We start from the raw sequence: 14,104 nt of genomic DNA, 5'->3' as shown, positions 1-14,104 counted from the left end.
CAGTCCATCTCAGAACTGGGAGCGCATCACAACCACCGCTTTCTGTTGAATCACAACAGGTGAATTGTCTGTGAAAGTCACTGTCACGAGAGGTAGTTGAGGCGTAGAACTTGTTAGGTTTCACACAGGGACTGGGCATCATTGTAGACAATATTTGTGGTTACAAACATAATACATTTATAAACAGAAATAAAAAGTTTGGGGTAAGGTGGGAAACATGAATCAGGACTTAACTCAGTATTGCATTATAAAGGGGTAGGATGGAAACCTAATGAGGACAGACTATACCATCCCTGCCTACTGCTTGTGTCTTCCTCAAAAGCACCCAGGGCTAGTAATTTTGGATTAAACTCACCCCCCCAAGATTAAGAGAATCCTAAATCTCAAGTAGGGCAATATTTCCCATATGTGGGCTTAGTTTTTTCTGGGTCACCTGCAAAATTGATGTGACTTCACAGGAATCATGGCATCACCTTCTCTTTGCTATTTATTACAGCTGAGAACTCTTACCTCTTTACTGCATAGCAGACCCTCTCTGAACATCAGAAATGTTTAGACTTTGGCTCTACAAGACTAATATTTAAGTGAAGTTAATTATGTAAACAGTGCCATTAAACACGGTTTTAGAAACTCCTGATCTACAGCCAAACTTGGTGTTAATAGTTGTTGTTATTATTCTCAACCCCAAAATCTCTTAATGTCTGTTGTTGACTTATGAATGAATTACTTGAACAAAGAGATGACTGAATGACTGGGGTAAACACAGGAAACTCTGAAAACAACATTGACAAAACATTGTCCATGTGCAAGCTGAATTAACAGGAGATCAATCATGTTTTCTTAATGTGTTTTTTTTCTTTAATCTGGTGGTGTTTTGATCAACAGTGCTTTTAGTTAATAAAGGCACGTGAATTTAGTGTGCCAGGGTCAACTCAGTAAATTTCAAAGGCCGAGGACAACCTGAAGTTTTCGGGTAGCGATGGGACCATTAGGAGATACTTTGTGGGGAGACCGCAGACCTTGGAGCATTCTGCTGTTTCCACCGTGCCGATGTACAAGTTGGCTCTATGCCCTGAAGGCAGGAATTACAGTTGAATGAGAGACGTTAGCAAACATATTTAATAGCAGCTTTTGGCTCGCCACACAAGCTCCTTTACAGCTTTACATTTTGGTGCTGTATGACTTCATGAAGTTCCACTGCATGGTAAATGCAGGATTTCCTGATGTTAGTGACTGGTTAAAGGATTACAGGATGCTGACAGTGCTTCAGTTTTCTAAGGTCACTGAATATTTGCTGTGGAAGAGCTGCCCACAGCCTTCCCCAGATTTCTCTTCTGGCTAAGCCCCATATTGACTCAGCTGTGTGGAAGCAAGTGAACAGCTTACCCTGGCCAGTTCCTAGTGCTCTATGAAGCTGATCACTTAATAGTTCTTTCTGTCATTTTGCCATCCCATTTAACTGAATAACAGATAATTTTCCTAAGTCTTTCTGTTTATGCACATTTGTATTCAGTGAAGCAGTCTACAGTTCTCATGCGTAACCAGACCTTCCAAAGACAACTCAGAAAAGACAAGAAGGAACAGGGCTTTTATTCAAGGGTGTGTCAAAGTGTCCGCTGTGGATGTGGAAGAGGAGGGAGCTAGGGAAGGGTGTGTTTGGGCAAGGGGAGCCAACCAGCCCTGGAAATACAGGGAGTGGCCTGGAGTGGGACTATATAACGGCCAGGCTGAGATGGTTCACCCTCTGCCTGGATGCAGTGCTGCAAAGCTCAGACTAGTGAATCTCAGTGCTGACTGCCCATCTACCAGTACAGATGGCTCCCCAGACTGGCTCCACTGAAAAGGAGACGCGACCTGTTTCAGCCTTTCTACAGCTTTTCACTTGGGAAGAGATCAGAATCCACAATGGCCATGGTCAAGGTCAGGAGCAATGGCTGGTGATTGACAGGAAGGTTTATGATGTCAGCAGGTTTTCCAAACAACACCCTGGAGGCAGCCGAGTTATTAGCCACTATGCTGGGCAAGATGCTACGGTAAGGTCTAGGAGGACAGTGGAGGAAGGTGGTTCCATTGTCAGGGCAGGATGACATGGTGGGACTCCAGTGGCGAGTGCTCGTGGTAGTTGGTCAGATAACATAGGGGACACATCTGTGCTGTCTGTAAAAGTGCTCTTCTTGTTACCCTGAAGGTCAGAGTTACCTGCTATGCAAATTGTAAAGCTCTGTCTAGGTTCGTTACGCCCTGCTGTAAACAAAGCAATATCAATGCGGGTTGTCTTGCCACTAGGCGTGATCAGGCAAGCCGCCTTCCAGATACTTGAAAAGCGTCTCAGTTGTAGCCGTGAGAAAGGGAAGAGGGCAGGAAGCAATGTGCTCGGTGCGTATTTTTACTTTAAAGACTTCTCGTTCCATGTCGCGTGGATGGGATCAGTGATAATCAAAGATAGCGCTTGGGTAGGTAGATAGATGAGACAGATATGGAGGAGGTAATATCCAAACATAAAGTCATTTTGGGGGCAGTGAAGCAAGAGAAGGGGGTACTCAAGGAAGTGGCACTATTTTGTACAGCTAAGTGGAGAAGGGAGTCTTGAGCAAAAAGGCTATTTCAAAGCTGGGGGGGTAAGAAATAAAATACAGGAAAAATGACTGAGGAAGCATCAGAATGACATTTGGCTGCAGAAGATGAGGAAAAATTCCACAAATAATCACTATTTGAAAATAGATTTTCCAGAGATTCCTGCAAAGTTCTTTGGTTTAGTGGATTTCTCTAAAATAATTTGTTGCTTGTTGGCAGAAATAATAAATTCTAAGCAGAAGTCACAGACTATTTGCTGACAGTAGACACTGAATTTCTGAGTAGTCAGAAATATGTGCATTAGGAAGATGACCAGGATTATGGCATAAACTTGTGGTGTGGGAGACCCAGATTTAATTCTTGTCATGACAAGACTTTTTGACTTCAAAGAATTTGCTTAGCCTAATTCCTCAGGTTTCAGTCTGCAAAATGGGAGAGCACTTCTGAACTCATGGCCCAGAAAGGATCAGATCGGTTATTTTTCACATTTTACTCCTTTTGTCCTACTTGAAACTGAGGCAGAAAAATGCCTAGTGTTCTCAAATGAAGAAAAAGAAGGCTTCTGAGCCTTGTTGATTTTCTTCTCTAGCTCGCTGACTGGCAGATACAGCCCTGTTTTAGAGTGGGTTGAGTCCATTATGCAGCACCTGCGTAACATGATGTGGATTGCGAACAGTGCTGCACTGAAGAGGGGCCACTCATCCTGCCCACCAGCCACTGCCAGCTCCCTCACCAACGTGTTAGCTCCCCAGTAATTCTGTTCCAGTAAACCTCCTGTGTGTGCTAATTCACCGTAGTCTCCTTTAAAGGGGCTTTAAGCATGCTAAAAGTATTGTTTTAATGAAAACTGTGTTTTTACTTAAAGATGAATTTTAAATCAACACAACCCTTTCAGATGATGCTCTGTGCCATGCTGTAATGAGCTTACTGCAGCAGTAGAGACAAACCTTGAGGCTGCCACTCTTAAGAACGTAAGACCAGCCATACCAAGCCAGCCCAGGGATCCCTGTAGCCTGGTGCCATCTCCTGCAGCTTCTGTTACTGGACTTTCACAAAGGGAGTCAGGGAATACAGAATGCGTGGAACGATTTGTCCCCAGGCTATGCCTTCCCAGCTTCTGCCCCCACCAGTGTAAGGATTTGCATTTAGATTATTATGCATTTTAGACACCCAAGGGTTTTAACCACAGTGAATTTGTCTGGTATGAATGAGCTTAAAGAATGACCTTTGATCTTACTTCTATTTACAGTTACAATCTGTTTTTCCTCATTATTACTTTTGCACATTTTAAACCTACTCCCTGATAATTTCATTATTGTTTGATGAAAGCAGTGAATAAATCTTCCATCATTTTCTCAGTGCTACTTATGGGTTTTTAAAACTCTTCAACCTGTTACCTCTTTTCCAAGGCTAATACGAAAGCTGTTCCAGAACTCTATTCATCTTCTTTTACTACATGTAGTTGTACTACATCCCTTTGAAGACAGAAGGACCAGAACTACATGCAGTAGATTGTGGATACGCTGTGGAATTATGTTGCATCATAACAACATTCTTCTGCCTTGCTCTCGATTTTTATTCTGCTAATCCTTATCATTCTTCTTGCTTTTAAAATGCTGCTATGTTCATATATTCTGAGAAATACACACTTTTACAGAAAAGCAGGATGGAAAGGTGTCTCAAAAGACTGCCTGATGCATGACTTTGCCTAAAGCCAGGCTCCAGGATTTTTTCCCACGTACTCTTGACTACTCCAGAGCCCATAATTGTATATATACGGTGAGAATTATCTTCCTCTAGAGCTCATAATTATATATATATGGTGAGGATTTCCTTCCTCTGTGCAGATCACTTTGAAAATATAGACAATATGCACTGCAGAACATTACAATGATGTCAGATGTTAGAGGTTAGGTGTGTTGCAGATGATAGTCCTTAAAGTTAATATCTCATAAGATGATAATCAGGGCCTAAGAGCAGGGAGGAGAAAAGGCAGGTTGCAGGACTGAAAGGCTTGCATTTCTGTGATACTGATATTGTGGATAGGAAATTCTGCCTAAAGGGGTTCTGACTTCTGTTGCTAAGCTGCAATCTAGATATGTAGAGCTTGGCTCAGTTTTAGAATTCCTGGCAAGAGGGAGCTACATAAAAATGTGGAAAAAAACTGTAGGGTGAGTAGCACAGAATCATAATGGAAAGATTTCCCCAGTCCTCTGGCTCTGGACAGAGTTATTCATTTGTCACTGTGGCAAAGGGTCACTAGATATCCGTAGAAAGCTAATCTGTCCAAAAAGTCACCTTGCTCTGACTTCTTCTAGGCTAAAGTACTCGGAGAGAGACTGTCTCTAAACAAGAAACCCCAGAGGAATGTCAGACTGCACAAGGGAAGTTCCCTGTCCTCTTCCAGGGTCTTAATCCTGACCAGAATTTTTGTGTGATGTGGTCACCCGCGTTGATCTTCAGAGCCAAAACCAGCAAGTGCCTGGCTGCTCAGACACTGAGGATTTTGTTAGATCTACTCTTTCTGGAGGACAGAAGAGTATGATCAGCCTCTTTACCTTTCTTCTGGAAAATTGACTGAGGACATGAGCTAAAGAAGAGTTTTGGTTTATCTGGATTTTCATCCTTTATTCCATGGTTTATATTTGATTTTGAAACTGGTATTTCAAATGGTTCTTGGACAGACCCGTGTGTGTCACTACTGTTACTCAGTTCCCCAAAACATCAGTCTAAAAACTTACAGGACACATAAGAGATACCCAGTTAGTCCTGCTGTGTGTGGAGCTTCAGCATATATTTCTTATGGCCCTAGTGTAATAAATACAGGATTTTAAAAACATCATCCTAAGCATGGCAAAGACACACCTCATTCATTGACGTGTTTTCTCTTAATATAAGGAAAAAATCCCATCCATAGGGCAGGGCTGCTGGCTGGAGCCTTCTAGGGAAGGACTGTGCTGAAACAAGCAGATGAAAGAGCATGTTTCCCTCCGCAAAGAGTTTTTCATCACACACTTTAATCTTTATTACCAGCCTCGCCCAGGTAGTTTTATGAAATCTAGTTTCTTGAAACTTCTCCAGCTTCCTTGGGCCAAGCTCCAGTTGGTGGCAAAGAACTACAGGAGCAACCAAAGGGATGAAAATGGACAAAGGAAACTGGATTATGTTTTATAACAAAGACCTGGGAAGAGGAGAGGTTCAGCATCTGGTGTTTAGTCACATACCTTTTCTTACCGCCTTTCTTTGTGTGTTTCTCAGGATGCCTTTGTAGCATTTCATAATGACAAGTCTCTTGTGAAAAAATACTTGAAATCTCTGCTGATTGGGGAGTTGGCACCAGATCAACCCAGCTTCGAGTCTAATAAAAAAGTGAGTGTCCTAAAATCCACCTGTGGGAATGGCTTGGGTTTCAGTATGAGATGAGAAGGAAAATAAGAGAGCTAGCAGAAATAATTTCTGAAGCAGCACACGTGACGCTGTGCCATAGGCTGGGTGGTGGGGAGGCAGCTGGCAGTAGTTGGGCATGGAAACATGCACTGCCCCAGAACCACTAAATCCACACCTCGGTGTGAGGAATGAGGCCCAGAGCCCCAAATTCTGCTCAGGTCTTCCCGCTGTGACATCCCGGTAACAAAGCCTGTCCGCACCTTGTTTCCCAGTGTCAAAGCAAAACTAAGATCTATTGATCTCGTGCTCATTTTTTTGCACAGAGACCCCTCTGATAGAATGTCTCCTCTGCCTTCCATGGCTACTTTGGGATTCCTGGGGCTGCTATGTTACCTTTTCAAAGTAGGCAGTATATTAATACTCACTTTACCCACAGAAATCCCTTTTAGAGGATTTTCGTGAGCTGCGCTGCACTATTGAGAAGATGGGACTTCTGAGGCCAAATTACGTCTTTTTCTTCCTGATTTTCCTTCACCTCTTGGTACTGGATGCTGCATCCTGGCTTGTGGTCTGGTACTTTGGTATATCCTTAGTGCCTTTCCTGGTTGGCATTGCGTTCTTCACCATTGCTCAGGTAAACTGCTGACAGCCGTTCCACGTTGCAGACGTGTTTGGCTCTTCCAGATGGAGAGGATTAATGAAACGTTCATATCCCAGTCATTGCTTTACTGCCTCTTCTTAGATCCTGTAATATGGCTGAAGACAACAGGACACAATTTCTGTTGCCTCCAGCAAATCTAGTTTTGCCGACAAGCTGCTCCTAGGGCTGGTGGGGTTGTTGCGGAGCTGGCAGTTTCACAAGATGGGATGAGCTGATCTAATCACTTACCCCAGCAAAAGAGGGAATATTTCATTCTCAGCTCCACTTTTGGCTCCATGTTCCTTCTGTTTGCTGACTGATGGCTCTGGTGTTTGTTGGGTTCTTTAGGAGTCAATCGCACTCACTAGCCCTGAATAGTTTTCTGCTGGTTTAGTAAACTGAATCATAGAAGGGTACTACACATGTCAGGGTTGGTGTAGGGAAGGAGGGAACAGGACTTCGTGGCCCTTAGGTAGGAGAAATTGGAGGGTGAGGGGAGGAAGAAAGCATGATTTCCTTAGTAGTGCTGAGACCTTAGGTTTGTCCAGACATCTATGGAGCAAGAGTGAAGTAACTCATTTTTTAAAGAATCTGTTCTGTTTGCCTAATATTTGCTAAGGCAAATGTTCCTCAAAGATCATTCTTGTATTTCCATGGTAATATGAAATGCAATGAAGCTATGGATCTGGAAATTCTTACACTTTCTAGCTGGTTACTTGGAAATTATGTATTTGCAATGGGAGCAAAAGACTTCCACCCTGTAACAGCCAAATTAATTGTAATGGCGCTTTGCTGCTTTCCCTTTAGCTGCCACAATAAAATCAATAAAACCAGTATCTGGCATTGAGCAGCTTTAGCTGACAGTAGCCTAGAAGGAAGTTCTCGGCATTGAGCACGTAGGATAGCAGGTAGTGTTCCTTCCCCAAACCAGAAGAACTATGAATTACAGAGACTCCCGAGGCAAATTAACGCAACGCTGCTGTGATTCTGTTTCCTCAGTGATCCTTTTGTCTTCCAGATCCAGATGGGCTGGTTCCAACATGATCTGGGACACTGCTCTGTCTTCAAGACGCCTAAATGGAATCGACTTCTGCAGATCGTTGTGATAAATGTTCTGAAGGTAATTGCCTCACAGTGGGAATATTGTCTGGGGCTAATCCAGCCTAAGCAATGAATGGGAGTGTCCCTACATTCAGGCAATATTGCCTGTGAGGGAAGTGTGGTGCAGTCATCAGTAACAGGTGGATAAATAGTGATGTAATTGTTGATACTGTTCTAGTCTGAAGCCCTGGTCTTCAACTTTTCCTGCAGGGGTTACCAGCCAGCTGGTGGAATCACCTGCACAACCAGCACCATGCCAAACCCAACTGCTTCCGCAAAGATCCTGACCTCAACATGCACCCTCTCCTGTTCAGCTTGGGAAAGACTCTCTCCGTGGAGGTGAGCATTGGGATGGCTGGAGAAGCAAAGGTTTTGAAGACAGAAAGCTATAGAGTGAGGTATAATAATACCCCAGATTGTGCCTTTCTGCATAATCTCATGGTAATTTCCAAAGTGTTCCAAGGTCTGAGAGTCTCATGTACTGACTGGGTATTATGATGCTTAGGCACCCGCTCCTGAGAAGCAAAGTCTTAAAATCAGTGCTTAAGTTCCCTGTGTTGCTGGAAGAGCAAGGTAAATGCCTGAAAGGCAGGCCGAAGAATGAGTCAGTCACTTGCATTAGCGTTAGATGTTCTTAGTGATCCTGTAGGTATCGAGTCAGGTGTTCCCTCTGGGTCCTTCTGGCTGTGGGAGCTGTTTGGCACCTAAATCCTTCAGGACCAGAATAGCTGTTATGCACAAAACACAAACGTAGCAAATTATTTCTTAATCACAGATTTGATGGCTCTCATAAAAGTAAAAACCATGAACAGACCCTCACTATATCTGTGTGGCTTCTGATATCATCAGGATAGGCAGGGTCTCTTTTGCTTTTTCTTTCTCTGGCAATTCTGTTTACTCATGGGCCTCTTTGCTAGATAACCAGCCTCCCAGAACAACATCTCAGTCCCTTTCAGCTGGTAATAAGCAAAGAAATTACAGCTCTTTAATGCAAGTGGAAAAATTCCAGCCCTGCTGTGTCAGAGAGACTCTTGTAAAGAGGTTTTATACAAAATACTTATTCATAGAAAACTGTAGGCTGCAACTGGGAAGGATTATGACAGTGGTCTTCCAAAAGATCTCTCATGCCACGTACTAGCATGAGCACCTAGAGTGGGCTGGCTGTGCTAGACTGGGTTTGATGGAAGTGAAAACATGTAGGAAATTATCTCATGTCTTCCTGCTTTTTAACAGAAAAAAGTCAGGCACACTGTGGATGGGCAAAATGGATTTCGGTGATCCCATTTAGTCCAGTTCATTTGTTTTGTTTCAGTTTTGAGCCAGTGAGGACATTTTTGAGGTGGCCAAGGTTTTTTTGCTCACTAATAGGGGAGCTCTGGAAATAGTTTGCTTTACCACCTTATTATTTTGTCCTCTGAAGAATCAAAAGCACAAAATTTGCAAGTGATGTTAAGAACCTGTGCAAATAGTGAAAAAATAGACTGTGAAGAAATAAATTTACTTGTTCTTTTTGTAAATACATAATCTCTTTGCTGTTTCATGTACTTGAAGGCAAAGTATCCAACAAAACAAAAAGGCAGATGTCTTTATAGAGTATTTACTACTTTGAGCTTGGAGTCATTTTATGATAGCATCCAAATGCTTGTGCCATTTCTGGTCACTATCTCTTCTATTACTCAAAAATTTGGGATGTCTGCATCCTATCTCATCTGATACAGACATTCAGATGTAGCTTTCACAGCAAACTCATCCTGCATTTGTCACCCATCAAGTTCCTCGTCTCAGTTTTCATGTTAATACCCTGTTCCTCCCTGAGACCCATAGTCTCAGCACTCTATGGTGAATACGGGGAATTGGTTAGATTGGACTTTCATTGCCATCACCGGAAACTTCCCCTACAAAATTCAAATGACTTGTGAGTATTTTTGGGGAGTTTTGAGCATTTTTGTATCCTGCCATGAGTTTTGGACCTCGCCTAAAAAATGGCTGTGTTCTGACATCGGCATAACATTGATATCTGGATAAAGAAGCTCAGATGAAATCCGCTTCTCTCCATTGCTTTGGAACTTCAGCACCTGCTTTTCAAGAAGAGGGGTTGACTTAGATGAAAAGATAGTTCTCAATGTGTTCATTAGACAGGAATAAGAAATAGGTTATGAAGGGTCTCAGGTCTCCAACTGCCCCATTACAATGTCTTTTCATTTTTTAGCTTGGAAAAAAGAAGAAGAAGTTCATGCCTTACAATTATCAGCATAAATATTTCATCTGTGAGTATCCCCGCTTCCTTGCAGTGCTGTAGGAGCTTCACCTAAAAATCACAACTGCATTTCCTCCTCAAAATAAAGATTTTAAAGATACTCCCATTGAAGTCACAGCTTCAGGAAGCTTCCTTCATGTTAAAGAAGGTTCACGTGAGGAGGAATTGCCCCGTATGTCTCTGTTATGGTTCTGTGACGTTAGGTAGTAGATGAGGGTGAATCAAGTGTAAGGCAGAAAGGGATGGGAAAGAAATGAGGAAGTGGGGAGATGAAATGAGGAAGAGATTATGTGGATGCATGAAATTTAGTGTAAATGGAAGACAGCGACCTTTCTTCTCCTGCAAATAAGAATCTTTCTCCTTATGAAGAATATTCTGTAATATTTATGACGCAGTGAAATTATAAATGTCTCTCTCTTTTCATTCTTTCCTTCAGTATTGGCCCCACTTGCACTTGTACCCTTCTTCCAGCTGTCTATATTCTACTTTTCAATCAAGAGGAAAAAGTGGTTGGTAAGCACTACTTGCATTGTCTAGAAAACTTTCAAAAAATGTCACCACTCCACGGTTATATTAACCTTCACCTCAGCTGACTGTGGGGTTTAAGACAGAAAAAGCTGATTCTAGGCTTGCTGCAGCAGGAGTGCAGTCAACGGGTCCAGGGACGATTCTTTAGAAGCGGCTTTTTAGCCTCTTAGCAGCTGAATAAAAGTTAACAAAACTATCAGACCTAGACAGAGAGTGATTACAGGGCTGATTGCTGGTCTTTAATTACTGATGGTAAGGTGAGCGTTGTGTGAATATTACAGGGATACACTCAACTTGAGGCAGAACGATGGTGTGGAGCTTACTCTGGATACATAAGAGATCAGTGAATAAGAACACATTTTATGCTGCATTTCAAGTAAAGGGGAGAGGAGGGAGTGGAGGGATTTGATCAACAAAGGCTTATTTTAATCTTTTGTTGTTGTTTGGTTTTGTTCTTTTATTTTTTTAACAGGACCTGTTATTGATTGTGTCTTTCAACATCCGAGTCTGTCTCATGTATATTCCTTTGATGGGATTTAACAATTTCATGGTGTATTACTGGCTGTCCAGGTAACACACAGCATACCCAGAGTCCCCATGACTTGTAAACAGCGTTGAGCTTCAATGAGATAAATGAAAACTAGTCATACTCACTAAAATTTTCTCAGAAATAAATAGCCAAGAAGAAACACCATAACTTGGGCTGGGGACGGTGGCTGCTCAGGGACATCTGCAACTACAAATCTAGTGGTTCTCAAAAGAAACGCCAAAAGCTGGGAGGCAAAGGAATGGATAAGAAAATCCAGAATTATGTAAAAGCGCGCTTTTACTTAAGACGAGGTTCAGGAAAGTGTTTTAATCGTAAATTTGAATGGGATTAGAGATATGATAAGTATTTCTTATGTTTTTCTGGCCAGGTACCTAGAGAGTACCTGGTTTATTTGGGTGTCGCAGATGAATCACATTCCAATGGACATTGATTATGATAAGAACAAGGACTGGGTATCTACTCAGGTGAGAATCTCCCTTCTTCTGGAAGAGCAGGTCTGCAGTTCTGAATTACAGGACAAAGACAACATTGTTCTTCTCTTAGCTTTAATGCTGTGTTGATGAGCTCTGTCCTTGCTGTACAGGCATGCCTTTCTGTAGTAGCCAAAACATGCTAAACTTTAGCTGGAAATCAGGACATCTAGATTTTAAAGAAATTTATTTTTTCCCTGAAAGGTTTTGAAACATTTTTTCACAACACATTTCCCTTCATATTATTAAAAAGTACTCATAGAATAGCAGTCAAACTCCTTTTTAGGCCAACTGAAGAGAAGCAAAGTGGGATTGGATACCTTTATTTTTTGCCCTGCAGGTTACAGGTTTACCGCAGATAAGATACATTAGACAAAATTTAGGTCTGATAAAAATGAGTATGTGAATACAGTTTTACTCACATCTATATAACCTCCAGCAGTATAATCCCACATAGTGGGTTCTAAACATTTGTCTTTATATTAATGGAAAAATTCCCAGCCTGGTATTCATCTGACCAGATCTGGATGTCTACATCTGAACAACCACTACACTCATGGGCAAGAAAGAGCCTTTTCTAGAGCATGATTCATCTTACTCTAAAATAGACATCTAAATCAGGTCAGATGAATGGCATCATAAAAATGTATATTTTCCTCTACTGACTCTAAAGTAATGAGCTCAGACGCAGATTTCAAACTAACGGTGTCTAAATTAGGTGAGAAGAAGCCTGTGGGCACAGATGTTTGTCCTCATACTTTTGCATCTGTCTCCACTTGTACTGGTTGGAGGAGGCCAGAAGAATGGCTTTTGTTTCTTTATTGGGCATCTTTTCCTTCCATCCAAGTGAAAGATGTGAGGAGAACCTCTTAAAAGAGTCACAGTTGGAGTTGTGTGCATGCCAGTGAAGAAGTTGTTCTTTCTGAGCAAAGAGCTGGCTAAATGAACCTATATTCCAGCAACCCTTTTCAATCTAGACTTTGTTTAATTCTTCAGGGCAATGAGACCTATAATCCCGGACACTAAGTTGTCTTTTGTGCTAGGCAAGGCTGGGTAATAATTGCTGCGGTTCAAATCTCAGAATTCCAGAAAAATAAAAGCTAAATCATGTATTTCTTTGGTCTTTTTTCCTCCCAGCTCCACGCAACATGCAATGTGAACCAATCTTTGTTCAACGACTGGTTCACTGGGCACTTGAACTTCCAAATTGAGCACCAGTGAGTATGATTATGGGGGGAAGAGCGGGAATAACATGGGGCACTTAAAAGTGAGAAAGACCATGTAGTCTCACTTGAAAGCATTCAAGAGACCCTTTGCTCTCCTTCTAGGGGTGGGCAGGGAAATATTTTGAACAGAGGGAACTGAGGGAGATGGAAGCAGTCTTACAATAGCTCTCTCTCATTCAACTCCGCAGCCTTTTCCCCACAATGCCTCGACACAACTACTGGAAAGCGGCTCCTCTGGTGAAAGCCCTTTGTGATAAGCATGGCATTGAGTATAAAAGCAAGACTTTACTGACAGCCTTTGTAGATATTTTGCAGTAAGTATCAATTGACGAGATAGTTTTGCACTGTAATAGCATGCAAGGGAGGGACATAGGCAACCATTTCAAATCAATATCCATGGAGAGATCGAACCTAGAGTTTATTTAGGTTTTTCTAAAGGCACTTTTAATTTTAAAAAGTTTTCAAACTTTCCGAGATTCTTTTCTCTTCCTTAAATCCTCTCAGTTCATTCCCTGTAGTTAGACTTTGAGATGTCCATGCAGCTTTTAATTCATTTTTTTTTCCATTTCCTTCTTTTTACATCTAAACTACAGTTTGCTTCCCATGAAGTTGAATATTGTCTCCCCATAAATGATTTTTTCCTTTCTGTACTTGCAGTTCACTGAAGGATTCTGGGGAGCACTGGCTTGAAGCGTACCTGCATGGATAGAAACTGGCAGCTCTCAAAGGGAGCCTCCTCGCCAGACAGCTGCTGCAAAGAGTCAGCACAGACCATCAGTGTGTGTGCATCTTCTGGCATAGAAACTCGGGAGCTGGGCAAAGCTAATTTCAGTACGAATGGTGGGAAAGTGGCTTAAAGATACATTTTTTTTCTTGATCCCAACCATGAACCTCTATTTTTCCTGCTCTCAATCTCAGAATTTAGAGCCATGATGAACTGGGCCTTCAAACTGGGGAGAAGTAGCTCTTGAATCAGCTTGATCAGTTTACTTCATTGGAGGTGCCAACTCATTGCTTATGCAAAAAGCCTGAAATTAAATTCTTCACAGAGTCATAGAATCATAAAATGGTTTGGGTTGGAAGGGACCTTTAAAGATCATCTCGTCCAAACCCCTGCTGTGGCCAGGGACACCTTCCACTAGATCAGGTTGCTCAAAGCCCTGTCCAACTTGACCTTGAACACTTCCAGAGATGAGGCATCCGTGACTTCTCTGGGCAACCTGTTCCAGTGTCTTAGCACCCTCACAGTAAAGTATTTCTTCCTTATATCTAATCTAAATCTACCATTTTTCAGTTTAAAACTCTTGCCTGTTGTCCTATCACTACAAGCCTGGTGAAAAGTCTCTCTCCATCTATCTTATAAGCCCTCTT

The 14,104-nt window shown here is 42.1% G+C and overlaps 1 protein-coding gene across 1 annotated transcript; it reads left to right on the top strand.

Annotated features, from left to right (window-relative positions):
- Positions 1-1,814: 1,814 nt before the first annotated feature.
- On the top strand, positions 1,815-13,493 carry LOC104051707 (acyl-CoA (8-3)-desaturase). Its single transcript, XM_009512820.2, has 12 exons — positions 1,815-2,033; positions 5,833-5,943; positions 6,398-6,595; positions 7,620-7,721; positions 7,913-8,041; positions 9,912-9,969; positions 10,396-10,472; positions 10,960-11,057; positions 11,405-11,501; positions 12,645-12,724; positions 12,922-13,047; positions 13,391-13,493. The coding sequence occupies exons 1-12, from the start codon at positions 1,815-1,817 to the stop codon at positions 13,440-13,442; spliced, it is 1,347 nt and encodes a 448-aa protein (XP_009511115.1). The 3' UTR covers positions 13,443-13,493.
- The last annotated feature ends 611 nt before the right edge of the window (positions 13,494-14,104 follow it).

Source organism: Phalacrocorax carbo, chromosome 5 (genome assembly GCF_963921805.1).
Source record: "Phalacrocorax carbo chromosome 5, bPhaCar2.1, whole genome shotgun sequence".
Taxonomy (NCBI): domain Eukaryota; kingdom Metazoa; phylum Chordata; class Aves; order Suliformes; family Phalacrocoracidae; genus Phalacrocorax; species Phalacrocorax carbo.
Note: the sequence above shows the minus strand (reverse complement) of the source record. Positions and strands in the feature narration are given on the sequence as shown.

Excerpts from the sequence above, each read along its gene's own strand:
- LOC104051707 (XM_009512820.2), top strand. The coding sequence starts at position 1,815 with ATGGCTCCCCAGACTGGCTCCACTGAAAAGGAGACGCGACCTGTTTCA. Across the intron at positions 8,042-9,911 it reads GAAAGACTCTCTCCGTGGAG|CTTGGAAAAAAGAAGAAGAA; the intron begins GTGAGCATTGGG and ends TTCATTTTTTAG. Across the intron at positions 9,970-10,395 it reads TCAGCATAAATATTTCATCT|TATTGGCCCCACTTGCACTT; the intron begins GTGAGTATCCCC and ends TCTTTCCTTCAG.